Source organism: Myotis yumanensis, unplaced genomic scaffold (assembly GCF_028538775.1).
Source record: "Myotis yumanensis isolate MYYU_CA2020_CCGP unplaced genomic scaffold, mMyoYum1.0.hap1 SCAF_1, whole genome shotgun sequence".
In the NCBI taxonomy this organism is placed as follows: Eukaryota; Metazoa; Chordata; class Mammalia; order Chiroptera; family Vespertilionidae; genus Myotis; species Myotis yumanensis.
Window position 1 is genome coordinate 51,295,876 of NW_027223752.1, and position 25,117 is coordinate 51,320,992.

Here is a 25,117-nt window from a genome sequence, read left to right on the forward strand (position 1 = left end):
ACCACTGAGCCACCGTGGCAAGAGGTGTGCCAGGTTTTAGGTCCTTTCACAGGGGTCGCCTAAGACCATCGGAAAACACATATATAATTACATATTGTTTTTGTGATTAATCACCATGCTTTCATTATGTTCAATTTGTAACAATGAAATTGGGGGTCACCACAACATGAGGAACTGTATTAAAGGGTCGCGGCATTAGGAAGGTTGAGAACCACTGTTTTAGGACAAATAAAATGCCCATTTACACTCTAGGCTACTAACACATGCAACTCATTAGCTCTGATCGGGTAGCAAACTGTAATGCAGGATGGGTCCGGTTCTTGAAGCTGAGCCCACACTGGCCATGAACTATTAGTAAGGAGGTCTCATCCTCCCCCTTCAGGAGCCTGGGTCCCGCCTGGTGCTGCAGTGATGCCTGAGGGTCTCCACAAGGGCAGGGTAAGGCGGCCCTGGAAGTTGTGTGCCAAGGTTGAGCTGGCTGTGACCTAGAAAAGGGGCAAGGCTTGGAGTTGAACCCAGCAGACTTCCCGGAGGAGGCAGCATGGGGGGGGGGGGGGAAGCTGGGTAGAACAAAGGGAGGGAGGGGCTTTCTTGCTGGAAGGAGAGAGTGAGTGGAAGTTCAGACTAGGCTGGAAACAGACTTCCCCTCTATCGCCCTACCCAGGGCCTCGCTCCCTCTGGTCCTTGTCCTTCCCTGCCGGGTGTGGGCGCGCTCCGGGCAGTGACAGCAGACCCCGGCCCTCGAGGCCAAGGATGGTGGGGTGCACCGGCGCTTTGCGAGCCCCCCCCCCCCCCGCGTCTTCTGCGGGGGGGGTGCGCCCCGCGGGGTGCTCCCGCAGCCTTACAAGGAGTTTGGCGGAGCTCGGGGCCGCCCCGCCCGCTGGGCTCCACCGGCCCCTCCTCCCACCCCCTCGGGCCGAGCTGCGGGAACCCTGCCCCCTCGGCGCGCGCGGCCCGGGCGCGGACTTCGACGGGGCCGAGTGGCGAGTGCCAAGGGAGCCTGCGAGTCGCCCCCGAGGGCCCCGACGGGCCGGCAGGCTGCTTGGGACCTTTGGGCCAAGGACCCGAGTCCCTCTCCGCGGCGTCGCCATGTCCTCCGTGTTCGGGAAACCCCGCGCGGGCGGCGGGCAGCAGAGCGCGCCCCTCGAGGTCAACCTGGCCATCCTGGGGCGCCGCGGAGCGGGCAAGTCCGGTGAGTGGGGCAGGTGCCAGGGAGGGATGGGAGTTAGGGGGGGACCGGGGAGCAGATGAAGGGACCCGGGCGCTGTGGGCTTGAGGGCAGACTCTTCCACTGGCTTTGGGGGCTCCCTGCACCCAGTGAGTTGGGCAAGACACTGATTTTCTTCTTTGCCTCGGTTTCTCTATATTCCCTGGGTATGACTCTGTTGCTTGGCACTCTCTCTGCTTTGCTCTCAGCTCCTCCATCTCTCATCTGTCTTCTGTTCCTTGCCTGGCTCTCCCTCTGTGTCTCCCTACTGTGCTTCTGTGCTCCATGTCTGTACCCCAGCTTTCTCTCCCTTCTGTCCATCTCTGTGTCTCCCAGACCTCTGCTGGTCTCCCCCTAACCCCCATCACCTCTCCCTGGGGCCAGCAGTCAGCTGTGGTGCATGACACCAAAGGACCTATTGGGCACTATCCCCCCCTAACCCCCCTACCCCTGCCCAAGGCCCCTGTGAGCTTAGTCACAGCCTTGCTACTCCCTGGTTTAGGCTGGAGGTGCAGGAGCCACTGGCCCTTGAAGGGAGTTGGTAGAAGTCACTGGCTAGTGGGACTTCCCAGGCCATGCTCCCCACTCCCTTCCTCCGTTCCCTGGGATTTGGGGGTAAAGTGTGCATTCTTATCAAACATATTTGTTTCAAGCCAGATCCCTCTCTTGACTTTCTGGCAACAAACTGGACTGTGGTCCCAGGGCTAGGACCATCCTTGACAAACCAAGATCTTGGTTCGCGTTGAAATCATGTCTATCAACACTGAACTCCGTCTTCACCATTCCTGGCAGCTCTCACCCACCTGGATCCAAGGGGGCAGGAGCGGGGGAGTCACTATAGACCAGTGATGGCGAACCTATGACACACGTGTCAGAGGTGACATGCGAACTCATTTTTTTGGTTGATTTTTCTTTGTTAAATGGCATTTAAATATATAAAATAAATATCAAAAAATATAAATCTTTGTTTTACTATGGTTGCAAATATCAAAAAATTTCTATATGTGACATGGCACCAGAGTTAAGTTAGGGTTTTTCAAAATGCTGACACGCCGAGCTCAAAAGGTTCGCCATCACTGCCATAGACAGAGACCCAGGAAAAGGGCCCAGCCCTCCCCCGGCCACTTACAGTCCAAGGCAGCTGCAGGTGGGAAGGGAGAAGGGGCTCCTCACAGGCTGTTTTCCAGTTACAGCCTTTAGTGAAGGGCCAGCATGGTCTCAGTTCGCCTTTGCTTCCTTCCCCCCGGGGTGTTTTTAGGGCTCACTGGGAGCTTCCTCTCTACGTTTAAAGCCAGCCCTCTGGCTCAGAGAGGGATGCTTCTGAATCACATTTTCCAACAGAAAAGATTTGCCTTCTCCCCTTTGAAAATAAAATTGTTATCCGGAGCTGTGTCACTGGTACAGTTTAGCCAGTGGCTACGTTAATAAAGGAATCTAAATTTAAAAATATGTATTCCCTGGGTATTACTTTGCAAACTGACACTGATAGGAATCCTGGGAAAGAATTTTCAGGATTTTCTTTAAAATATCTCATTACTTTTTAAGAGTTCAGTAAAATAGTTGGCTGGCCCTTGGCTTTCTGTGGTTAAATTCTGAACAAAATCAGAATGCTCTTAATGCATTGCACCTGGGGATAACTTCATTCTAGAGTTTTACATTCTGCGAGGCACCATGACCAGTCTGGAGGCCCTAGAGCCAAGACTTGAGATGTGAATGGCTGAGGACTAAAGTGTGTTTACTTAGGACACAGATCTTGCCTGGACCTCGCCTGCAAATCCCAGGCCCTCAAGGGGTCATATTGCCCCCAGGGATCACCCACTGATCAACTTGGCTCTTACTCTCTCTTTGTCTTGTAGCCAAAATTGGAATAAATGCCGCACGTTTCAGAATCTCTGGGACTTGTCCAGGGTGGGAGATATCTTCTTTCAGTTGGGGTTGCATGGGTCCTGACTCCTTAGTTTGGATCTTCACAGACACCCCTTAGACTTGTCTCTTATTGCTTTTCTTGCCACCAAAATAAAAAATCCCAGGGACACAGTTCCCCATATTTCTGGTTTCTTCTGAGCCTCTCAAACCAACCACTCAGCTTCCAGCCACATTTCCCCAGAGACTCGGGCTTGGTGTCAGCCAGGGGTCACAGAGGCTAGATAAGGCCTTCCTAAAATGAAAGGGGCAGCCTCCAGGGCCAGCAGCCAGACCCAGCAGGGGAGACAGAGCCAACTTCTTTCTTTCTTTCTTTCTTTCTTTCTTTCTTTCTTTCTTTCTTTCTTTCTTTCTTTCTCCCTTCCTCCCTCCCTTCCTTCCTTCCTTCCTTCTTAAAAAAATATCTTTTTATTGACTTCAGAGAGGAAGGGAGAGAGAGAAACATCAATGATGAGAGAGAATCATTGATTGTGAGTCAATTTCTTTCTGCTTCTTGCAGCCCTGACCGTGAAGTTTCTGACCAGAAGGTTTATCAGTGAATATGACCCCAACTTGGGTAAGGAACTCCTTCCTATTCCTCCTGCTGTGCCCCACTTGGATCTACCCTCTCCCATGACACCTGCCCTGTGGTGGGCCCAGGTGTGACCAGGATCAAAGATCTGGAGGCAAAGGGGAGGAGCCACCAGGATGATTCAGCCCATGTCAGGCAAATGTTTTAAGTGCTAGAAATACTCCCTCCACAGCCCACCCCAGACAACTTGGGGGTTGGCCAAATTCCGAGAGCTGTGTGATTTGCCCTAAAAAATGAGGTATGATGAGACTTTAAAAAAATAAAATAAAACATAGCAGAATATCCACATCCATTTAGTTGTTCTTCAAGATGGTCACTCAATGCACTTTTCCAGAAAAGCTGGACAAGACATTTGAGAAAATTTCCAGTGGAATTGGCTTCTGAACCAGCTTTTGAACCATACAAATAACTAGTCTTGTTTTATTGACATCTTATGGTATATTGGAAAAAGGGATGCTCTGGTGTCAGTCAGAACTGAGTTTGAATCCTGACTCTGCCACATATTGGCTGTGCAACTTAAGGCAGTCACCCAACCTCTCTGAGCTTCTGTTTCCTTATTTGTAAAATGGACATAAAAACACTTATTTCAGAGAATTACTGTGACAACGAAAGAGGTAACACAGGAAAGAGCTAGCCTAGTACTTGACCCACAGTAGACATTCAGTACATATTCACTTCCTTCTCCTTCCTCCTCCAATGGCTTCCTATCTATGATGGTTGAGATTCCCTCAAGTTCATCAGATCAGTGTTTCTAAAAATTACTTTTAGCAGCAGGACCTTTATCTCAAATGACCACTTACATGGAACCCCGATATCTAAAACAAATAAGAGCAGAATTTTATTAGTATAAATGTAACCTATTTATAACATTTGTTATTGTAAACTGTGCACTAAGGAAAATGAGTTGTCTGGATCTCTTTGCCTTTTGAAAATGAAGGTTGCAGTCTTGGATATTTTCCCCATTCATAATAACGGAATAAAGCATGTGTGGTACCCCCAGGAGCCCTGAGCAAACCCAGGGCTTTGGAGCGCAGGTTGAAAAGCTGCACAGTACAGCACTTCCTGCAGCAGGCATCTGATGGGATGCCCCCGTGACACCTGGAGGAAAGGACTGCTTAGCCCATTGGTGCCCACCAGCCCCCCAGCTCAGGCTGGAATGTTGAATCCCAGTGTCAGAGCGAGAAAGGACCTCGGGGCTATTTAGGCCAATAGTTTTTAGAATGATTTCCTTGAGTAGCAGACTTCTTCTGACCAGGAGGTTTATCAGTGAATATGCCAACTTGGGTAAGGAACCACTTGGGTAAAGAGATCTTACACAGAACCCCAGGGTGTTGAACAGAGAAACCGGAAGGGCTCCCCTGGTTAAGTCAGGAGTGCCAGGCCAGTGACTGGCCAACAGCCGCTTAGGAGTTTGCTCCTCAAAGCTTGGCTTGACCACCAGTCTTTGACAGCCCCTCCATGCTACATAAGGGAATAGCCAAGGAGCTGAGGCTTCTGGGCCAAGGTCACACAGCAGATCTGAGGAGAGCCCTTTGATTAGCAGAGGTCAATGCTGATGGGAGTGGGACACAGGATGCGATTGTGTGCTGGTCGGGGCAAGTGATGGGAGAAACCAGAACATGAAATCAGATGGAGTGGGGGGAACTGGAGAGGGGAGGCGAGGGGAGAAGGCGGGAAGGAAAGGCATACAAGCGGGAGTGTCTGCGAAGGGACAACAGGGATTCTAAAGGATGGTGCCTCAAAAGACAGTCTGCCTAGCTTAATGCCACATGCATATGCTAACAATTATTCGCTACCTACCTGAAATTCAGATTTAACTGAGCATCCTGTATTTTACCTGGTAACCGCCTCCAGCCTATACCCTTTGTGCAGGGTCCCTCCGAGGAGCCTATTCTCGTGGTGTTGTGAGCTTCCTGGTTGAGTAATTTTGGAGTTCTGACCTGGTAGTGGAATGCATGGTCAGACTGTGTGGGGGGCAGCAGCCCCGGAATGCTTAGTCATCCCACCCTGAGCGCCTATGAGCTGGAGAGATGACCAGATGCTCTCCCCTCAGACATTCCGGGAGGCCAGTGCCACTCATGGAGGTTCTGTTTCACTGTCTAAACATTTCAGCCACGCTCCCATGGCTGGTTCCAGAACAGTGGGGACCCCAGGACCCCACAGCCTTTCCTTCTATGGAGAAAGGTCTGCGCATCCAAGGGCAGAGTTAGCATCAGGAGATGGAGAACCACTCTTTCCCCTTTTCAAAGATCTTCCAAGAGCTTGAGCTCACCTGGAGCCTCTGGCGAGTGGGAACCTGTATTTGTCCCCATGTCCAGCATGGGGCACAGTACTGGGTACAACACAGGTACTTATAGACATGGAATTGAATTTTGATTTTAGGATTGTCCTTTAAAGAACAGTGTCTATTATTAACCCCATTTTACAGATAAAGAAACTGAGGCAGTGATTTGCCTAAGATCATGGAGAACCTCAGGTTCAAAGCAAGATGAGACACCAAACCAGTTGCTTTCTACTAAGCCTTGTGCTATAGAGGGCCTGGAGGCAGAGGTCTGCATAGCACTGAGTTCTCTGAGCCTTGGTTTCCCCGTCTGGGAAGAGGTGACTAATAGACTGTTCTGTCTGTGCCTTGTTAGGCATTGTGACTGGTAGAGCCAGTAGGAGCTGAGAGATTCGGTGCCTGTGAAAGGGCTTTGCCTGTGCTGAGTGCCACAGGACGGGGCGGGGTCTCCAAGAGAACATTCTCTTGCAGAGGGCTGGGGCCATCTCACCTGGCTTGCCCGGGGCAGAGTGATGGCTTCTATCTTGCCCTCATTCTGCTCCAGCAAGCACATCGTCCCCATTTCTGAGGCATCATCCTATACACATTCACCTGACCTCCTTTGGTGCCTTTAAGAAAATGATTACTGCTCTGACTGGTTTGGCTCAATGGATAGAGCATCGGCCTGTGGACTGAAGGGTCCCAGGTTCGATTCCGGTCAAGGGCATGTACCTGGGTTGTGGGCACATCCCCAGTGGGGGGTGTGCAGGAGGCAGCTGATCGATGTTTCTCTCTCATCGATGTGTCTAACTCTCTCTCTCTCTCTCCCTTCCTCTCTGTAAAAAAATCAATAAAAATATTTTTTTTAAAAGAAAATGATTACTGTAAATGAGAGAAAAATGCTTTGGGAAAAGATTCTTCTCTCAGCATTAAAGTCCACAGAATGTTATTTAGAACCAGACGTTATGAGGTCCATGTGTGTAAAGATGCCAGACTGCCCTTAGGACAGAAACTAGGTGATGGGAGGAAAGGACATCGCTGTGACTTGGAAAGGAGGCCCCCCCCCGCCCCCGCCAGAGTGGGAGAAAGTGGGTGAGATGACCTCTGAGCTTCTTCCAGCTCACCATGCATGTTCCACATCCTCAGCTGGGCTGGGAGCTTCTGCTCTTCCCCTGTACTCTGCCCAGATAGAGCTGGAAGTTGACGGGTCCACTGAGCAAAGGGAGTGAGGGGGTGCCTGTGGGGAGGCAGCCCAGCCTAGAAGACGTGAGTTCAGGTTCCTTTATAGGTAGGTGTTGTGGGCTATGGACGTGTCCTTCCTTCTCTGGGCCTCACCTCCCTGTCATCTCTCTGTAGTGGAGCTAACAGCGACCTCGGGAGGCCGTTGTGCTATCAGGGACTAGGGAGACCAGGCCCAGGGGTGGGCTAATATTTTTCCTTGGACTGGGCAGGAGCCGGTGCCTGTTTGGGAACAGGAGCTGTGAAGCACCTAAAAGGGGTGCATCGGACAACTTGGGCCGGAAAATCTGAACGAGATGTAGGCATCTAGGGGCAGTTCTTATTGCACCAAATATAGTTAAACATTTGGGGCATATTTTCCATTAGATGTGGTTTCGTGTTTTTTTGTGCTTTGTTTTTTTTTTTTGTCTTTGAATAAGAGCGGCATTTATCCAAGTCCCCAAAGCAGGCTGGGGACGGGAGCTGTCTGTGATTCCTGCTGGCTGCTAGTGGACCTGGCGTGTGTCCAGGCCTGGGTTGGCTGCCAGTGGCCCTCAGAGAGAAGTATTTGACTCGGCCAGGGTTAAGGGGTTTCTCTTCTCACAGTGACTGCTGCCAGGAAGACAGAGAGGGCCCCAGTTCTGCCCAGAGGGGTCTTCTTTGAGGTCACTTGGGGCACTGGGGGCACACAAGGGAAAGGTAAGGACCAGGTACACACATACACGTGGGCCAGTGACATGGGGTTAGGTTGGGGGTAGGGAGAGTGATGGCCAATATGGCAGCGAGGTCCTCTTTGCATTCTCGGACACTTCCTGCTTTCTCAGGTTTAAGGTGATGAGAACTGAAAAATTAAAAACTTATGAAATCCAAATAAGATGGGTAGTTTAGTTTATAGTGTGCTACCAATGTCAATGTCCTGGTTTGGATCATTGTACTATGCTTATGTAAGGTGTTAACAATGGGAGGATGGTTATGTAAGGTGTTAACAATGGGAGGATGGTTATGTAAGGTGTTAACAATGGGAGGATGCGGCTTGATGCTTGTGCACACATGGAGACAGGTACACACACATGTTTACACAGAAACTTCATTTGGCCCAGCTGGGGGGATGGTACACAGGAACTCTCTGTACTGTTGTGTAACTTCTACATGAGTCTAGAATTATTTCAAAATAAAAAGTAAACCCTGCTGGTGTGGTTCAGTGGTTGAGCATCAACCCATGAACCAGAGGCCATGGTTCGATTCCCCGTCAGGGCACATGCCCGGGTTTTGGGCTCGGTCACCAGTAGGGGGCATGCAGGAGGCAGCCAATTGATAATTCTCTCTCTTCATTAATGTTTCTCTCTCTCTCTCTCTCTCTCTCTCTCTCTCTTTTTCCCTTCCTCTCTCTGAAGTCAATAAAAACATTCTTTTAAAGTAAAAATAAGTGAGCCTGCTCTGTAAACTTTAGAGCACCATGGTCCCCACTGTCCTTTACCAGTTATTTGTGGAGGGCCAGGGCCCTAACCAGCGACCCATCCAGTCCTCACAGCCCTGTGAGATAGTGCAGGGACAAGTATTTAGCACAGTGCCTGGCACAAAGGAAAAGCTTGAAAACAATTAGCCAATGTTATCAATCTTATCCCCATTTTAAAATGAGAAAACATTTAGCATGAGGAAACAGCCCTAGCCTGTTCGGCTCCGTGGACAGAAAGCCTGCAGACTGAAGGGTCCTGGGTTTGATTCCTGTCAAGGGCATGTACCTCGGTTGCAGACTCTTCCCTGGCCCGGGTGTGGTCAGGCTCCTGCAGGAGGCACCCAATTGATGTGTTTCTCTCAAATCAGTGTTTCTCTCTGTCTTTCCCTCTCTCTGGAAAATCAATGGAAAAATATCCTTGAGCGAGGATTAACAAAATAATAAAATAAATAATAATAATCTAATCTAATAAAAGACAAACATGTACATTGACCGTACCTTTGCTATGCCTTAAGCCATGCCTACCAGCCAATCAGAGCAAATTAACCCAACCAAGATGGCGGCCGGCAGCCACGGAGCTGGAGCGAGCAGGAGGCTTGGTTGCTCCAGTGATGGAGGAAGCCAAGCTTCCCACCTGCCGCAGCCGGCTCTGAGCTTCACTGAAGGCAACAAAGTTTCAATTATAGAAGGTAAATAAATCCCAGAATAAAAAAGAAAAAGAAAAAATGGAGAGGCTGGGAGCTTCCGTCGCCGGGGGGCTTGGCCAGCCTGAAAACGGCCCTCAGCCCCTCACTCAGGCTGGCCAGGCACCCCAGTGGGGACCCCCCACTCTAAAGGGAGTGTGGCCAGCCTGAAAACAGCCATGAGCCCCTTACACAGACTGGCCAAACCTCCATGGGGTGAGGGTCCCCACTGGGGCGGGGGGGCTTGACCAGCCTGAAAACAGCCATCAGCCCCTCATCCAGGCTGGCCAGGCACCCCAGTCGGGACCCCTACCCTGAAGGGGGTGTGACCAGCCTGCAAACAGCTATCAGCTCCTCACCCTGGCTGGCCAGGCACCCCAGTGGGACCCCCACCCTGATCCAGGACACCCTTCAGGGCAAACCAGCTGGCCCCCACCCGTGCACCAGGCCTTTATCCTATATAATAAAAGGGTAATATGCAAACTGACCCTAACAGCAGAACGACTGGGAATGACTGGTCACTATGACACACACTGACCACCAGGGGGCAGACACTCAATGCAGGAGCTGCCCCCTGGTGGTCAGTGCGCTCCCACACGGGGAGCTTTGCTCAGCCACAAGCCAGGCTGACGGCTGTCAGTACTGTGGTGGTGGTGGGAGCCTCACCTGCCTCCTCAGCAGCACTAAGGATGTCAGGCTGCAGCTTAGGTCTGCTCCCTGCTGGCAAGTGGACATCCCTGAAGGGCTGCTGGGCTGCCAGAGGGATGTTTGACTGCCAGCTTAGGCCCGATCCCTCAGGGATCGGGCCTAAGCCAGCAGGTGGTCATCCCCCGAGGGGTCCCAGACTGCGAGAGGGCACAGGCTGGGCTGAGGGACACCCCCCCCCCCCAAATGCACAAATTTTTGTGCACCGGGCCTCTAGTAATGATAATAATAAATAAATAAAGTAAAATGAGGAAACAGTTCTTTTCAAAGAGCTGAAATGACTTGACCAAGTCACATAGCTAAAAAGTAGCTGAAGTGGGGTTTGATTCCACATCTCCAACCTAAAACTTTCGACTACCAGATTCCTCTATTATTTTGACAAGAATTATTTGTAAAATCTTCTTTGGCCCAGCTGGTGTGGCTCGGTGGTTAAGTGGTTGACCCATGAACCAGGAGGTCATGGTTCAATTCCTGGTTAGAGCACATGCCCGGGTTGCAGGCTCGATAACCAGTAGGGGGGGTGCAGGAGGCAGCCAATCAATAGATGTTTCTCCCTCATTGATGTTTCTATCCCTCTCCATGAATAAATAAATAAATAAATAAATAAATAAATAAAAACATTTAAAAAACAAGTAAAAAAAAAACAACCTTCTTGGGACTTCTAAACAGGGCGCTCCCCCTGAGGACAGGAGGACTGTCCTTGGGGGCTTCCTGTGGGCCAGCCTCTGTGGTTAAAGGGGAAGAGGGTGGAGAAGCTTGGAGTTCGGGAGGTAGAGGCTGGCAGCGCCGTTCCTGAGGCCTCTGCTGCCACACACTCCCTCCTGCCAGCATGGTTGGTGGGCCCAGAACGCAATCCCGTCCCCTGTGGCCTGTTCTGCGAGTGGCCTCTGTTGCTCTGAGCCCTGACAGGGGGAGCAGTCTCTCCTGGGTGGGGGTTCTGCTCAGGCCCTCCATGTGGGGAGAGCCAAGGCCTTGGCAGTGCTCTCGGCTCAGCCAGCCCTGGATCAGGCCCCCAGCGCTGCCCAGAGGGAAGCTGGGATTCAGACCCTGCCCATTATCAGCGTGGTGGCCTGCTCCACCCTTAACCCGGCTGACTCTCTGTGTTGCAGAAGACACCTACAGCTCTGAGGAGACTGTGGACCAGCAGCATGTGCACCTGAGGGTCATGGACACTGCAGACCTGGTAACCTTACCCCCCTTGCAGCTGAGAGTGCAGCCTCCTGAGAAGTCCTGGCCCACAGTGGGGGCCTCAGATGGGAACATCCCCTTCCAGCTCGTTTGCTGTGTGACCCTCTCTTGGCCTGAATCTCTTCATTTGCCAAACGAGAAGGAAAGGGGTGGGGCCCAGGGAGACTTGATGATCGAGGGCATCAGCTCCAAGATCCTGTGCTCTGGGGCCTGATGCTCGTGCACACGTGGAGACAGGTGCGCACACATGTTTACACAGAGGCTCCCCTCGGCCCAAGTTCCCCCCCAATACACACATCTCCCTGTGTTCTCACCACCTCCTGCCAAGGCCGGATGCCACTCATTCTCAGAAGCCAAAAGAGTACCATGAACCTGACCCCAAACCAGCAGTGCCCAGAGACAGCCAGGTCTCTTTAGGGACCGTGCCAGAGTGTTGGCTCTGCGCCCCAGAGGCCAAGGTCTCCAAGTCTCTGGCTGGGTGGTGGGAGGGAGGCTCACAAGACAATGTCTCCTTTCACACCACGCCAAACCCACACTCAAGTGCCCCTTTGACAAGGGCTCTGCTGGGAAACAATATACAAAGACCCGGAGCGTGGGGAGGTGCCGCGGGGTAGCCCAGGTGAAGGCCTTCGCCTTGACCTCCTCTGTCCCTGACCGGGGCGTCCCTCCTTTGCCCCAGGACACCCCCAGGAACTGTGAGCGCTATCTGAACTGGGCCCACGCCTTCCTGGTGGTTTACAGCGTTGACAGCCGCCAGAGCTTCGAGGGCAGCAGCAGCTACCTGGAGCTGCTCGCTCTGCACGCGAAGGAGACGCAGCGCAACTACCCGGCTCTGCTGCTGGGCAACAAGCTGGACATGGCCCAGTACAGGTGAGCACGGCGGTTGTCCCACAACTCCAGAGCTCACGGTCCTCATCTGTGAAGCCTGGGTATCATCTTCAGGGATTATTTGGCTGCTAAGAATAGTAATCTCGAGGAGTTCGGGAGGTAGAGGCTGGCAGCGCAGCGCAGTTTTAGATAAAGGGGGGTATGTTGTAAGGGTGTGGTCTTCTAGGCAGCCATGGACAGGAAGGGAGGGGCATCTGGGCAGCACAGGGGCTGGACCCTGAAAGTCAGGAGAGAGGCCACTCCTTCCTTCCTCCTGGGGCTCTGTGGTCTCTGCCGGCCTCACCCTTTCTTGCCTGAGTCTATATGACCTTCTGTCCCCACTCAGTGCAGCGGGCTGGTCATTCTGTGCCCAATTCCAATTCCAGGGAAGGAGACTCCAGTTTACTGGGTAAGGAGTCTGCCCTGGTCCAACCAGCTCTTACCTCACCCAAGCGCAGCCCCCAGGCTCACTTCCACGGCTGGCTGTGCTGAGGGCAGTTCTCTTCGCAAGGGTTGGACTTGGATCAGAGGTTACTGACTGGACCAGAGAGCAGATTACCATCGAATACTGCAGCCATGTATATACTCATGTATCTTAGGAGACCTGGAATTGGAATGCTTTGGGGCTGGGCATGCTCTTTCTAGCTGACCACAGGCCTCACCACTCCCTGTGGCTTTCCTCTACTCTCTACACACATTTAAGTTGCCTGTCTGCCCTGAAGAATTTGAGACTATGATGCCTCCACTTGGTAAGTACTAGTAATCTCACTGGCATTCGTACTGACATTCGTCCTATGTGGCCAGTCCACCTGCAAGGTATGGCACCTTCTGCCAGCCTTCCACCGGTCCCTCCCTGCTCATGGATGGCCACTCCTGATTCCTTAGGCCCCAAGGGTGCATTGACTGGTGGTGGCAAGGAGGGGACCCTTTGTTTTAAACAGGTCAGATGGACAGTGGGAAAAGGGGTTCCAGTCTCATGAAGGGGGACAGGCCCTCAGACCCAGACATATTCCATCTCAGGGAATGAAGAAAGTTGTGTGATCTTAAAGCCAAAATGATCCACAGAGCCCCCAGAGCCTAGAAGACTGGATTGAGGTAAACCAGTTTTCATTTTGAGGAAAAAAAACAGACCGTTATTTTGATCCCAATCTTTGCCAAATAGATTGTCTAAAAAGGGTTTGGGAGCAAATAACAAAGAACATAGGCTCAAGTGAAGCAGCATCCGTTCCCTAAGAACAAGTCCCTGAATCCCCATTTCCTTCTCCAATCAGGTCCCTAGCTCAGGAGGTCAGGCTCTGATGGGCGTCGTTAATCTAACTGGGAGCTGAGCGCTGATCGGTGCCTCCCATGATTGTCTTGCAGCTAAATGTGGTTTAGAGCAGCGGTTCCCAAACCACCGATAAAATGTTCACCAGGCTCCAACAAAATGAGAAAAAGGATGTTACCTGCCTGCATGACCCATTCACACACATGCATGCATCATGCATGGGGTTCCTGTTCCTGAAAGTTCATTATTCAAGCCCCACGATGACAAAGTTTCAGATTCAAGTCTATTATAAAAGTAAATAATACTAAATATTCTTTCACAAGAGGCACCTCAGGAAGCAGTGACAGGACACCAGCCCTGGGTGGGGGCGGGATTAGGTGCTCGCCCCTGACCCTTTTTGTCCCAGTCACTCTATCCGGTACTGCCCTGGGTAGCTAGCCCACTCCCAGCCCCCTGCTCCTGCCAAATGAACCTTGGCTCATAAACCTGTTCCCACCAGTACCCACCCTAGTGTCTCCTCTCATCGCGTGGGCTGTGCCATTGTCCTCAGGAGTGGTGGGTGGGGCAGCTCAGTAATGGGAGGTGGTCAGGAGGATTCAGGCGTTGGACCTTGGCAGGGACATCCTGTCCCTTCCCTCTTCTGGACATTTGACCTGCCCAAGAACCAGCCTTTTCCCCTCTCACCTTGACTCCCGGGGCTTCCAGGTCAGACGATTTCAGGACCTTCCCATTTGCAAATATTTGCTCCCACCATCCTGGGAGGTGGGATGAAGCTGGGAGTAGGTGCTGCTCCCTCTCTCCTCCCCCCCCACCCCCACTCCACATGAATATTGTCACCCTTCTCTCTCCTGCCCGTCCCCTAGGCAGGCAGACAAAACTCCCCACGAGCCCTGAGAGCTTTGCCAACCACAGGCATCCTGAGTGCCTTGGCCCTCCACGCCTCTGTAGACACTGTGGTCTCACACCCGTCAGTCCAAACCACTGCCTTTTTGTAGAGCTGAAGAGCTGATCCCACGAGGGACGGCTGAGGGTGGCTCATGTCCTGACCAAGGGCCCCATATGGGAGTAGAGGGTAGGGATGTGGATGGCTGTCTTCCTCCAGCCACAGGCAGGGTGTAGGTAGGGCCTTTGGCTAGCTTCTCTCCCACCCTCAACCTCGCTCCTAAATTCTGGCTTTGGTGACATCAGCCACCATTTATTGAGCACTGACTCTGCCAGGTACTGTGCTAGGCAAATTGTCTTTCTTACTCTTCTTAACCCTGAGAGCAGATGTAATTATCCCATTTTACTGGTGAGAAAGCTAAACCTTGTAGAGATGAAGATGACCTAGTCACCGAGCTAGGAAGTGGGAGCCTGGTGTGGGCCCAGGCCTGCCTGACGTGGACGCCTGCTCCTGACCTCACCTCGCCCTCCTTCCCCACCAGGCAGGTCACCGAGGCAGAGGGCGCAGCCTTGGCGGGAAGGTTTGGGTGCCTGTTTTTCGAGGTCTCGGCCTGCCTGGACTTTGAGCACGTGCAGCACGTCTTCCATGAGGCAGTGCGGGAGGCACGGCGGGAGCTGGAGAAGAACTCCCCGGCCCGGCCCCTCTTCATCTCCGAGGAGAGGGCCCTGCCCCACCAGGCCCCGCTCACTGCCCGTCATGGGCTGGCCAGCTGCACCTTCAACACCCTTTCCACCGTCAGCCTGAAGGAGATGCCCACCGTAGCCCAGGCCAAGCTGGTCACTGTGAAGTCATCCCGGGCCCAGAGCAAGCGCAAGGCACCCACCCTGACCCTGTTGAAGGGCTTCAAGATCTTCTGAGGATCCTAGGCTGAGAGCCTCGCAGGGCTGCAGCGGGTGGCTGACCTCTGGCCACTGGCTTTCCCTCCGATGGAACAATAGCCTGCGCCCTCTGGTGGACAGCTGACCGCTGCTCCAGCACCAAGCAGTGTCCCGGACACCCAGTTCAATGTGTGAGCTGGAGGGACGGCAGGAATGCTGCTCCTATTCCAAGGGCCTTGGTTTCTGTGGAAACCAGGACATTCCCTGCCATTGAAGGAAAACGGCCCCCTGGGACAGCCCAGACGCCTGGAGTCAGCCGTAAGCAGGAGGAAATTGAGTGTCCATTGTGGTATCACTCCTTCCTGCTCCAGCTCCAGCCAAGCCAGATGTGGCCCCTAGTGGACAGCTCTGGGTGGGCCGCTCCAGGAGGCCTGGCATAAGTGTAGGCCTGAGGACATCCTGCAGGAAGGACAGGCCGAGGCCCTCGAGCACCTGGTGGACGGGAGGGCAGGGTGGGTGCAGGGTTTGGGGGGCCAGAGTCTGGTCCTCCCGTTGTCTCCTGATCTCACAGAAGCCCCAGGCAACAAACCCCCCAGTTTTTCTAAATAACATCCAGTTTAAACCTAGGGGACATCCTGTAAGAAGCAAAGTCGCAGGAGGGGCTATTCCAGTGCTTGGCCGCTTAAGGAGGGTAGAGGGAGAGGCTGTGGGTGTCCAGTGAAGGGGACCTTAGAATTGTTCACCAGAAGGCAGGGCCCCCTTATCTTCCCATCCTCAACTGAAGGACTCAGCCCATAGTCGGGACCAGCCTCCTTAGTATAATGATCAAAGCTGCAGAACAAAGTTACTCTCTCTAGTGACGAGGACTCAGGATTCCAGGGAGCCCACGGCTGGCAGTATCTGACATCCAGGCACCATTAGCCTGCCCTGGGTCCATAGGTGGAAACAGTATGCCGGTTTGTAGTCTGGTTCAGCAGGACCCAGTACCCTTCATAATGGGTCTGAGTGTTCCAAGTCTTCTTTGGTACCATAGAATCTGAAGCATTTTTGGTTCTTAAAGCAAATTTTTGCATAAATTGTTTGGGGTTGCCCCCACAGCTTAGACCACAACACTGGGGCTCAGACACAGATCAGGACCCTCCCTTGGGGTCCCATGGTTAGCAAGAGAAGGGTCTCAGAGGCAGGGTGTCCCCTAGGTTCTAACTCTTAGTACCATGGGACCCCGGGCCCAAAGGAAGTCTTTCATGGACCCTCAGCAGAGAAGCAGATAAAGGAGAGGCCCCTAGTGGGAGGAAGGGCTGGGAAGGGGGTTCTGAGCCCGAATCCTGCTCCTTCCCCTGTCAGCAATTCCAGGAGCTTGGATGGAAAACAGCAGGCCTGACCCAGCCTTCAGCCCCGTTCTATAGAGGGAAGCAGAGGTCAGAGGCTGGGACCTCCTTGGGCCACATGAGGAGTCCTGGCCGGGCTTCCTGACCTGCAGGCTGGCTGTGCGTTTTGCACTCGTGCCCCCAGCCCCGTATGTGGGGCCACCACCATTTGAACAAACTATGCAATTCCAACTGCCCATATTCAGAAGCGTTTTAATAAAAAAGTGGTTTGGGGGGTTTCCCCCCCCCCCATAACAGAATTTTAGTTTGATGGCACTTCTTTCGGTTTATCTGCTCACAACATGGGGGCCCTGCCCTGCCCTCTCACTAGCTCTCAGATTCTCGTGGGTCTGGAAGGAAGACTGCTGGCATGCTCCTCTCTTTTAACTCAATGTCCACCTCGGCCAAGTTTAGCTTTTCTGAGAGCAAAGTCTCTCTTAGGATATTCAGATGGTTGTCATCTTTGGTTCCGGCCTCAGTCAAGACTTCTGGAGTTGGTTTTTCCCGTGGCAGCTTCTTTTGCTTTCTGGGGGGAAAGAAAACACTGTTGAGCGTGTGTTCCCTGAGCCGGGGGTACTGAGTGGCTGGGGGAGGCCTGGGTTTCCCAGATGCGTTGGAGCGTTTGAGGGGAAGACCCAGTAGGCTGTCCTGGGAACTGTTGGAGGAGATGGTTTTGATGTTCTTTCAGCAGAGACACAGAGTAGACTTGCCCGTGCCTCTCACCAAATCCTCATGGCTCAACTATTCACGCTCCTCCTGCGGAGGAAATGTGGCTCAAAGAAGCACATTCCTGGGACATGCATTTAAGTCCCCTGACTCTGAGTCCTGTGTTTTCACCAAATCACATTTTTTTCCGATCCCAGAACTGTCATCTCACTTAGTGCAGGTCCTTGTCACCCCACACCACACCCCAGGCAAACTGCAGGGCATTCCTAAATAATCTTCCAGCCTCTCGGTGCTTACGTCTCCAAACCAACGTAAACACACCAGTCATGTCTCTAAAGCCCCGGTGTGCACACGTCACTCCCCAGCTCAAGCACCTTCAGTGGCTCCCTATTGCCCACCTCCTTAATCGGGCATCCAGCTTTCCTTCCTTTCAACAACTCCCCCAAATATCCTCCCTCTGGGGTGGTTTTACTCCAGGTACACTTCCTGGCCATGCGGGAGGGACCCAGCTGTGGTTAGAGCTGACTGCCCAGAGACTCTGCGTGGGCCCTGGGGTGGCGGTGCAGCTCAGTGTCTGCCGCTCCTTGGACAGACACCGTGGCTCCGAGTTGACCTTGCTGAGGGGGATGCTTCCCAACAGGATGAGAGAGGCAGAGTCCCTTAGAGGCGTCACCCCTCTGGGCCCTCCATGCAGAATGATCTTGCTAAAACATGAACCTTTCATGTCCCTGTGCAAAGCCCTTCTCATGAGCTAGAAGCTGAACTCTTTAGGATGGCCCTCAGGGTGTGTACACTCTGGGTCCTGGCACCTCTTGTCCTCCCTCTCCCACCTCTGCAGCCCTCCTCACACCCCACACGACAGCCACACAGGCCCTCCCTCCCACCTGGAGCTTGGTGCGTGCTGCCCTTGGTCTGGAGGCTTCGGCAGCCCGCCTACCATCTCTTTGCCCTGAAGGCCCCCAATCCCAGCTCTGTGCTCCCACAAAACTCTGTATGTCCCACAGTCATCATCTGTCACTTTGAACTACCGTCATCTCCTCACCAATCTGTAGATTCCATAAGGCCAAGGCTGAACTACCTTGGCCACTAGTGTGGCTTCCACTCTCAGGATAGAGCTTGGCACAGAGCAAGTGCTCAGCCCGTATCTGTGGGGTGAATGATGAATGGGGCCACAGCAGTTCACAGTGACTAGTTCTCAGTGTGAACTATGGGGTTATTTCTTTCTGACTTGGTAGCAGAACAGTAAGGTAGATGATGTAATATATGGCATAGGAGGAAGAGCAGGGAAGTTAGGCCAACCCTTCCATGCATCCTTAATGACCTTATTCCGTACAACGAGAATTAAAAACTTGTGCCTGTCCCGCCTGACAGAGCTGTCTTAAGGATCAAATAAGAGAATGTGAAGGTGCTTTTAAAATTACAAAACATGATACAGATTTGAAGGAGAGAGTCTCATTATTGTTTCAAAGTTACTGATGTGATGGTTGATGGGTATATAGCAATTGTTGAATGCGTGAATGAATTAGTGGGGATGAGTGAGCTAAGCATTTATGGAGTGATTTCTAGGTCCACACATTGTGCCAATTGCTTGGGGCAGTGGTCGGCAAACTGTGGCTCGGCAAACCACGGCTCGAGAGCCACATGTGGCTCTTTGGCCCCTTGAGTGTGGCTCTTCCACAAAATACCGACTTCTGCGCATGGGCCACAAAGTTTCAGTTGCACTGTACGTGCGCGCCCGCACGTGGTATTTTGTGGAAGAGCCACACTCAAGGGGCCAAAGAGCCGCATGTAGCTCGCGAGCCGTGGTTTGCCGACCATGGGCTTGGGGGAAACGCGTTGAATCAAATGTGGTCCCTGCCCTCAGGGATCTCAAACATTAGCCCTGGACCCATCCAGAGAGTTTAACCACATGCCACTGTCCCGGTCTCACCTCAGCCCCTATGTGTCTCCAAAGGAGGCCCAGCATTCTGAGCTTTTAATATTCCGGTGATTTTGGGTTCATCCAGGATTGAGGAGTATTGTCATTATAAAATTACCCCAGGAGCCGCAACTGATATCAGGGCTCTGTCGGAACCCTGCTTTGGGCCTGGGAGCAGGCAGGACTTTCCCCTTTAACAGCATCCCTTCCTCTGCAGTAGCCCCCACTGAGCACTCCCCACGGAGAATTGGTTGCTACCACATTTATAGGGATAACTGGTTCAGAAGTATTGAGTGTGCTGCCCCGCTAGTGAGTGACAGGGCTGGGACTTGAACCCTGGCCCCTGTGACTCCAGAGCCAGAGATCCTGGCCTCTGAGACATACCAGCCCCTGCCCTGTTCCCTGGCCAGGGCCAGCAGGCGATAACTGGGGACAGTTGCTAGTTTTCCAAAAATTCTGGGTTCTCAAAAGACCCTGAAGGCTGCATTTTACTATCCCAACGGGTGGACAGCCAAGGCCCATAGACACCCTTCCCTAGGTTTCCCTGGGGAAGGCAGGGCCCCACCTTCCAGAGGCCACCCCGGCCATCTCCTCACCTGTTCTCCTTGATGCTCCTTCCCAGGAGGACCATGCTGATCACGACCACCACACCCATCAGGGCAAAGATGGAAATATTCCAAGGAGATGCTGGGGAGGGACACAGAAGGCAGAGACTTGAGCAGAGGCTGGTGCCCCTCAGGCCCCCTGACACCTGGGGTTTGGGCTCAGACACAGCTCCCACCATCCATTGTCCCTGCTGTGGATCAGGTGTTGTAGGTGAAGATGAGCCCCCCACCCTGCAGGAACTCCAGTGTGTGTGGGGGGGGGGGGGGGGGTAGGAGTGGGCGGGGGAGGAGGAGGGCAAGATCTCTGCCTTGGAACAGCCCTAATCTAAAGGGGCCCGCACTGCAGTTGGATGATAGGGGGGTGGGGAGGGGTGAGTCAAGATAAACTTCACAACCTTCAGAGTTTTGCCAGGGCCTGGAGGCATTGGGCAGTGCCAGGAATGGAAGGAAGGAAGAAACCAAGGGACAAGAAGAGAGGGAGGGATGGAGGAGGGGAAAGGAGGGAAGGAAGGAAAGAAGGGTGGCAGTGAAAATGGATTCAAGAACTGCCCACAGATAATACATAAAGCGGCTACTCTGAGTCTAGATAACCGAGAGTCGGCCACACTGTACTGAACGGAGGCAGGATCCAGCCTCAGAGCTTTGGCATCGGCTGTTCCCTCTACCAGGAACGGCCTTCCCCCACATAACTAAGTCCTTCACCTCCTACAGGCCTTTCTTCAAATGTCACCTTCTGAGAGACCACATTACCTACCCTTGCTACCTACTTCCTATTCCCTTTCTCTGCTTCATTTTCCCCCTTATTTTTTCTCTTACTCCTGGAATCATCCAGAGCGTTTAACAAAATGCCACTACCCAACTCATCACCAACGCACTAGGCATTCTGATGTTTATCCTATTTATTTTCTCTCCCTTTCACAAAAACATATGCTTCATGAAGACAAGAGAGTTTTGGTGTTATTCAGTGTTGAAAACAGTGCCTGGCGCACAGAAGGAACTTAAATATTTGTGAATGATTGAATGGGTGGGCAAATGAATGACCAAGCCCCGGGAAAAGGACCGTGAGGTTCAACTACACCCTTCTGGGTACCGAGACCCCTCAGCTGCTTTGAAGCAAATGTGCAGCCTGCTGTGGAGGAAGGGACCGTGTCCAGGGCTTCAGCCAGAGTCCAGTTTGTGTTTTGTGTTGAGAGCACACACCCCACTCCCCAGTCCCCTGCCACTTACCATCTTCTACCCGAAAAAACCAAAGCATTTCTTCCAGCAGCTCCTGAGGCACCACAGTGCCAGCTGGGGCTCCGGTAACCCCCTCACCATGGGGCATGCCCTGCTCCTGGCTGGGGTACATTTCTGACGACGAAGTCCTTAGGCCCCTTCGGCCCCTCAGCTGCCCTCTTGGCCTCCTAGGTGCTGGCTCCTGTGCAAAGCCCTGCAGAGCCCTGGAAACAAAGCAGAAAGCATGACCCATAGCCCACCCCAGCCGGAGCTCCCCTCCCTGCCCAAACCCAACTCTCCTCTCGCCCAAAGTTACAGGACCAGAACAGGCTGGTCCAGAGCAGTGGGGGCCTGGAGAGGCAGAGACCACGGACTTGGGAGTCACTCAAGTCTTTATTAAAACCCATCACGCGTGGGGAAGAGCACCGACCTGGAGCGGGAAGGGCTAAGCCACTGCTGGGCTGTGGGACCCTCGCAGGGGACATCCTCCGCTTTTGCCTGCTCAGCTTCCCCATCCAGCTCCTGCAGCCACGGCTCCCTTCACCCTGGTTCCTTAGCAAACTGTCCCATCCCTTGCCTTTGGTTTTCGTGTGGTAGCCAGTCACGGGACCCACATAACAAAGGTTGGGCCTGTCACAGTCTCTTATCTGGGGATTGGCATGCCTGCCACCCAGAGCTGAGAAAGTACCAGAAAAGGGGAGCTGTCAGCTATTGCTGCCGAGAGCTGGCAACTCACTTTCCTCGCTGCCACCCCCAGGCCTGCCTGGCCAGTGCTGCTCTCAGTTCAGCAGCCCCCTGATAACTTCTTTTTTGGGGGGGTGGGGGGGGACATGTTATAAGAATTGTTTTCTGTCGTTAGTAGTGCAGGAAACTGAATCCATGCTCCCTGGCTACAGCCTTTCATTAATTTCAGCCTGTTTCTATCCCCGCAAAACAAAGCAAATTAAGCAATCTGTGTTTACTAAGTCAGATACTGAAATCTAGTAATAAATAATGAACAATTCCAACTTTGGATGTTGACGTAAGGCCACATCACTATATCAAGGGATCAGAACAGGAATTTCGTAGAGACCTATGTGCACATGGGAACTTGACGTATAATAAAGGCGGCTCTACTAATCGGCAGGGAAAGGAGGAGCGTTTAGTAGGTGTCGGGAACTGGCTCACTGTGTGGGAAAAAGGAAGACTGGATGTGCACCCAGCAAACAGTACATACAAAACAGACCCCACATGTAAGAGGGGAAAATGTAAAGTTAATAGAAGTGGGGTAAAACTTTTTAAACAAAACCATAAAAGCTCAAATCATTCAATAACAAAAAACTGATGAATTTGATGTTATCAAAAAATAAGATTATCTGTTCACTGAAGAATACCATCAATAAAGTAACTAACACTTTTCTGATTGGGGTAAGATACTTGCAATGCTTAAAACCAGGAAGAGACTGATATTTAGGATACACAAAGAATTCTTGCAAATTAATAAGAAAAAGACAGGAACCCTAGTAAATGGGTAAAGGATCTAAACCGCAATTTACAAGGTAGGAAACCCAAAAGGCTAGCAAGCATATGAAAAAGTGCTCAAACTCTATGGTAATCAGAAGGATGAAAGTTAAAAATTAAAGACCAGTTAACATACATTAGATCATCATAGTTGGAAAGGTGAATGATGTCATGTGTTTGAGGTTCTAGGCCATGGCCTCATGTACTGACAGGAGTGTAGGATGAGGCAGCCATCTAGAGAGCAAATTAATCACAGTAAGTGTACACAGCCACTCTGCTACTGAGTGTGTCATATATGAGACAATTTATCCCTAATACCCAGCCAGCATGGCTCAGTGGTTGAGCATTGACCTATGAACCAGGATGTCACAGTTCTATTCCCAGTTAGGACACATGCCTGGGTTGCGGGCTCGATCCCCAGTGCGGGGTATGCAAGAGATTCTCTCTCATCACTGATGTTTCTATCTCTCCCTCTCCCTCTCTGAAATTAATAAAAAAATATTTTTTAAAAAGTATCGCTAAGGATCATAGAGGACATGCCATACTGTTTATGAAAATACAAAATATATGTACACAAAACAACACATTTAAAAAACCCACTTAAAAAAAGACACATTAAACACATTAGAACAGTTCTCTCTGGGGGAAAAGGAAAAAGAGAACAAGAAGGGAGATAAAAGGAACTAAAAAAAAATAAAAGAAGAGAAGGGTTTTGAAGAAACCAATCATAGAAACATGTCATTGTGGCTAACAACAACAGAGGCCCCAGGCTATCTCCAGTCCCCCTACTCACACTGCCTTCCGAAGTAGCCTTTGGAGGCCCAGCCAGAAACATTAAAAAGCAACTGGATGGCAAGCAGACAAACTCAGTGCTAAAATAAGGACTTAATTGACATCAGACTCTAAAGCAGTGGTTCTCAACCTTGGCTGCACATTAGAATCACCTGGGAATCTTTTTAAAATCCTGTTTTCTGGGCCTCATCCTCTGGAAATTCTGTTTCTTTGTTATGGGGTGGGGCCCAGAAATCAAGATTTTAAAAAGATTCCCAGGTGATTCTAATGTGCAGCCAAGGTTGAGAACCATGGCAAAGGCTCTGAGAAAACAAGAAACATCTACAGGTTTTGAGGGGAAATGTTTTCACATGTGAACGACCATTCACGTGTCGAGGCGGAGATGGAATTCAGGGGGAAAGAAGGACCTTGTTTATACTTCCGAGGACTCCGAGGCATACTACCCACTATCCGTTGAGGGGTATGTGTATATATACTGAATAATGAGAAGACAAAGTTATAGGGATGGCTAATCAATGTGATCTGTTTTCAGTTCCAACTGTCTGTCCAGAGCACTTGCTAAGAAGGGTTGTGACTTTCTGTCCAATCTCAGATGCAGGAGTGCCTGGATTAATTAGTAACATCGCCCATAGGCCCCTGCTGCCTATGTGGACCTCCCCACACCCACAGAGAAGAGTGTGAAGGTCGAGAAACCAAACACTGACTCCCTCTCGGAAGGTGGGATGGGGCCTAGACACATGCGAACACTTTGAATACTTCTGTATTCTATACATTTCTCATGAGTACACACTGCCTTCATGAAAACAACACATAGAATTATTATATATTTTAAATGTATATATTTTAATGTATATTTTAAATATATTTTTCTATATTTGAATGTATTTTAAAATGTATGTATAGTATTTATAGCTTTTGAGACAACAATTCCAATTTTCCGTGTTTAATTAATAAAACTAATTAAGATGTCAGTTCTTCCCAACTTGACCTATGGATTCGATGCAATTTCAATAAAAATCCCAGCAAGTTATTTTATGTGTATCGACAAAATGTTTCTGAAGTTTACATGGTGTGGTAAAAGACTCAGAATAGTCAACACAATATTGAAGAACAAAGTTAGGGCACTGACGCTATCAGACTTCAAGACTTCCTGTAAAACTGCAGTAATCAAGACAGTATGGTGTCGGAGCCAATCTGATAAGTGTACAAACTTGGCTGATCCCATAGGGGAATGTGTGTTTTAAATATGATAATGTTATTATAACGAACATATACCAACAAACAAAATGACATGTCGGACTCAAGGCCAGAACTGAGAGTCAGCCCTCCGGACTGTGTTCGATGCCCCAGAAACAAAGACACATTTCCCCTCAGAACACTTCACCAGTTTCCTTCTAGAGTGAGCATCCTGTTAATATCCCTGCTTTTAAAAAAATTAACTACATTTCATGAGTTATTTGGATTTTATTTTTCTATGAATGTCTTTTCCTGTTCCCAGATCCCACCCAGGATATCACATTGCGTTCAGTTGTCCTGTCTCCTTGGGCCCCTCCGGGAGATTCCTGCATTTTAAACAGAGCTTAACCATCTGCCACTGGCCTGGGACTCCTACGGAAGACCCTGGTCACTCATTCCCATGGCAGGTTAGAGACACTCACCCTGGGTCCTAGGCTCCTGGGGCCAGCCTTGATCTGCTTTGGGGAGCAGCACTGATTGCTGTGTCTTCTTCCTCCTCCTCTCACCGAAGCACAGGATGGTCTTTGCACTTGAGCTCTCCACACAGCTGTCACCTGGGATTAGTGCAGAGTCTGTGGCAGCCCATCCCATCTGGTAGCTCTGCTCTTAGCACACGCCCAGGCCTGGAGTCTTCTCTGCTACTCTGGGGTGACTGACCTCTTGAATGAGTGGCCTCGGGTGGCAAACAGGCTCCACCCGGTTTTAATTGCTT

General features: G+C 51.3%; 2 protein-coding genes across 4 annotated transcripts; one reads left to right on the plus strand and one right to left on the minus strand.

The window, feature by feature from the left end:
- Positions 1–967: 967 nt before the first annotated feature.
- RASL12 (RAS like family 12) lies at positions 968–18,581 on the plus strand. Of its 3 annotated transcripts, XM_070420787.1 has the most exons (6): positions 968–1,192; positions 3,630–3,686; positions 9,151–9,324; positions 11,133–11,206; positions 11,891–12,081; positions 14,770–18,581. In XM_070420787.1, exons 1-6 carry the CDS (start codon positions 1,090–1,092, stop codon positions 15,143–15,145), a joined length of 975 nt encoding a protein of 324 aa, XP_070276888.1. In that variant the 5' UTR covers positions 968–1,089; the 3' UTR covers positions 15,146–18,581. The 3 variants fall into 3 exon arrangements, with proteins under 3 accessions (XP_070276888.1, XP_070276909.1, XP_070276899.1); XM_070420808.1 differs by lacking the exon at positions 9,151–9,324; XM_070420798.1 differs by lacking the exons at positions 968–1,192; positions 3,630–3,686 and adding an exon at positions 7,681–7,878.
- On the minus strand, positions 16,667–25,117 carry SLC51B (SLC51 subunit beta). The gene is made up of 4 exons (XM_070420822.1): positions 24,828–25,117; positions 20,890–21,101; positions 19,654–19,744; positions 16,667–16,999 (listed from the first exon to the last, which is right to left on the minus strand). The coding sequence occupies exons 2-4, from the start codon at positions 21,008–21,010 to the stop codon at positions 16,801–16,803; spliced, it is 411 nt and encodes a 136-aa protein (XP_070276923.1). The 5' UTR covers positions 21,011–21,101; positions 24,828–25,117; the 3' UTR covers positions 16,667–16,800.

What these genes read in the sequence shown, in the direction of transcription:
- SLC51B (XM_070420822.1), bottom strand. Translation starts at nt 21,010, where the DNA reads ATGTACCCCAGCCAGGAGCAGGGCATGCCCCATGGTGAGGGGGTTACC. An exon ending in GTTTTTTCGGGTAGAAGATG is followed by an intron (nt 19,745 to 20,889) that starts GTAAGTGGCAGG and finishes GTCCCTCCCCAG; the next exon opens with CATCTCCTTGGAATATTTCC. An exon ending in AGGAGCATCAAGGAGAACAG is followed by an intron (nt 17,000 to 19,653) that starts GTGAGGAGATGG and finishes CTTTCCCCCCAG; the next exon opens with AAAGCAAAAGAAGCTGCCAC.
- RASL12 (XM_070420787.1), top strand. Translation starts at nt 1,090, where the DNA reads ATGTCCTCCGTGTTCGGGAAACCCCGCGCGGGCGGCGGGCAGCAGAGC. An exon ending in CCGCGGAGCGGGCAAGTCCG is followed by an intron (nt 1,193 to 3,629) that starts GTGAGTGGGGCA and finishes TGCTTCTTGCAG; the next exon opens with CCCTGACCGTGAAGTTTCTG. An exon ending in TGAATATGACCCCAACTTGG is followed by an intron (nt 3,687 to 9,150) that starts GTAAGGAACTCC and finishes CTATGCCTTAAG; the next exon opens with CCATGCCTACCAGCCAATCA.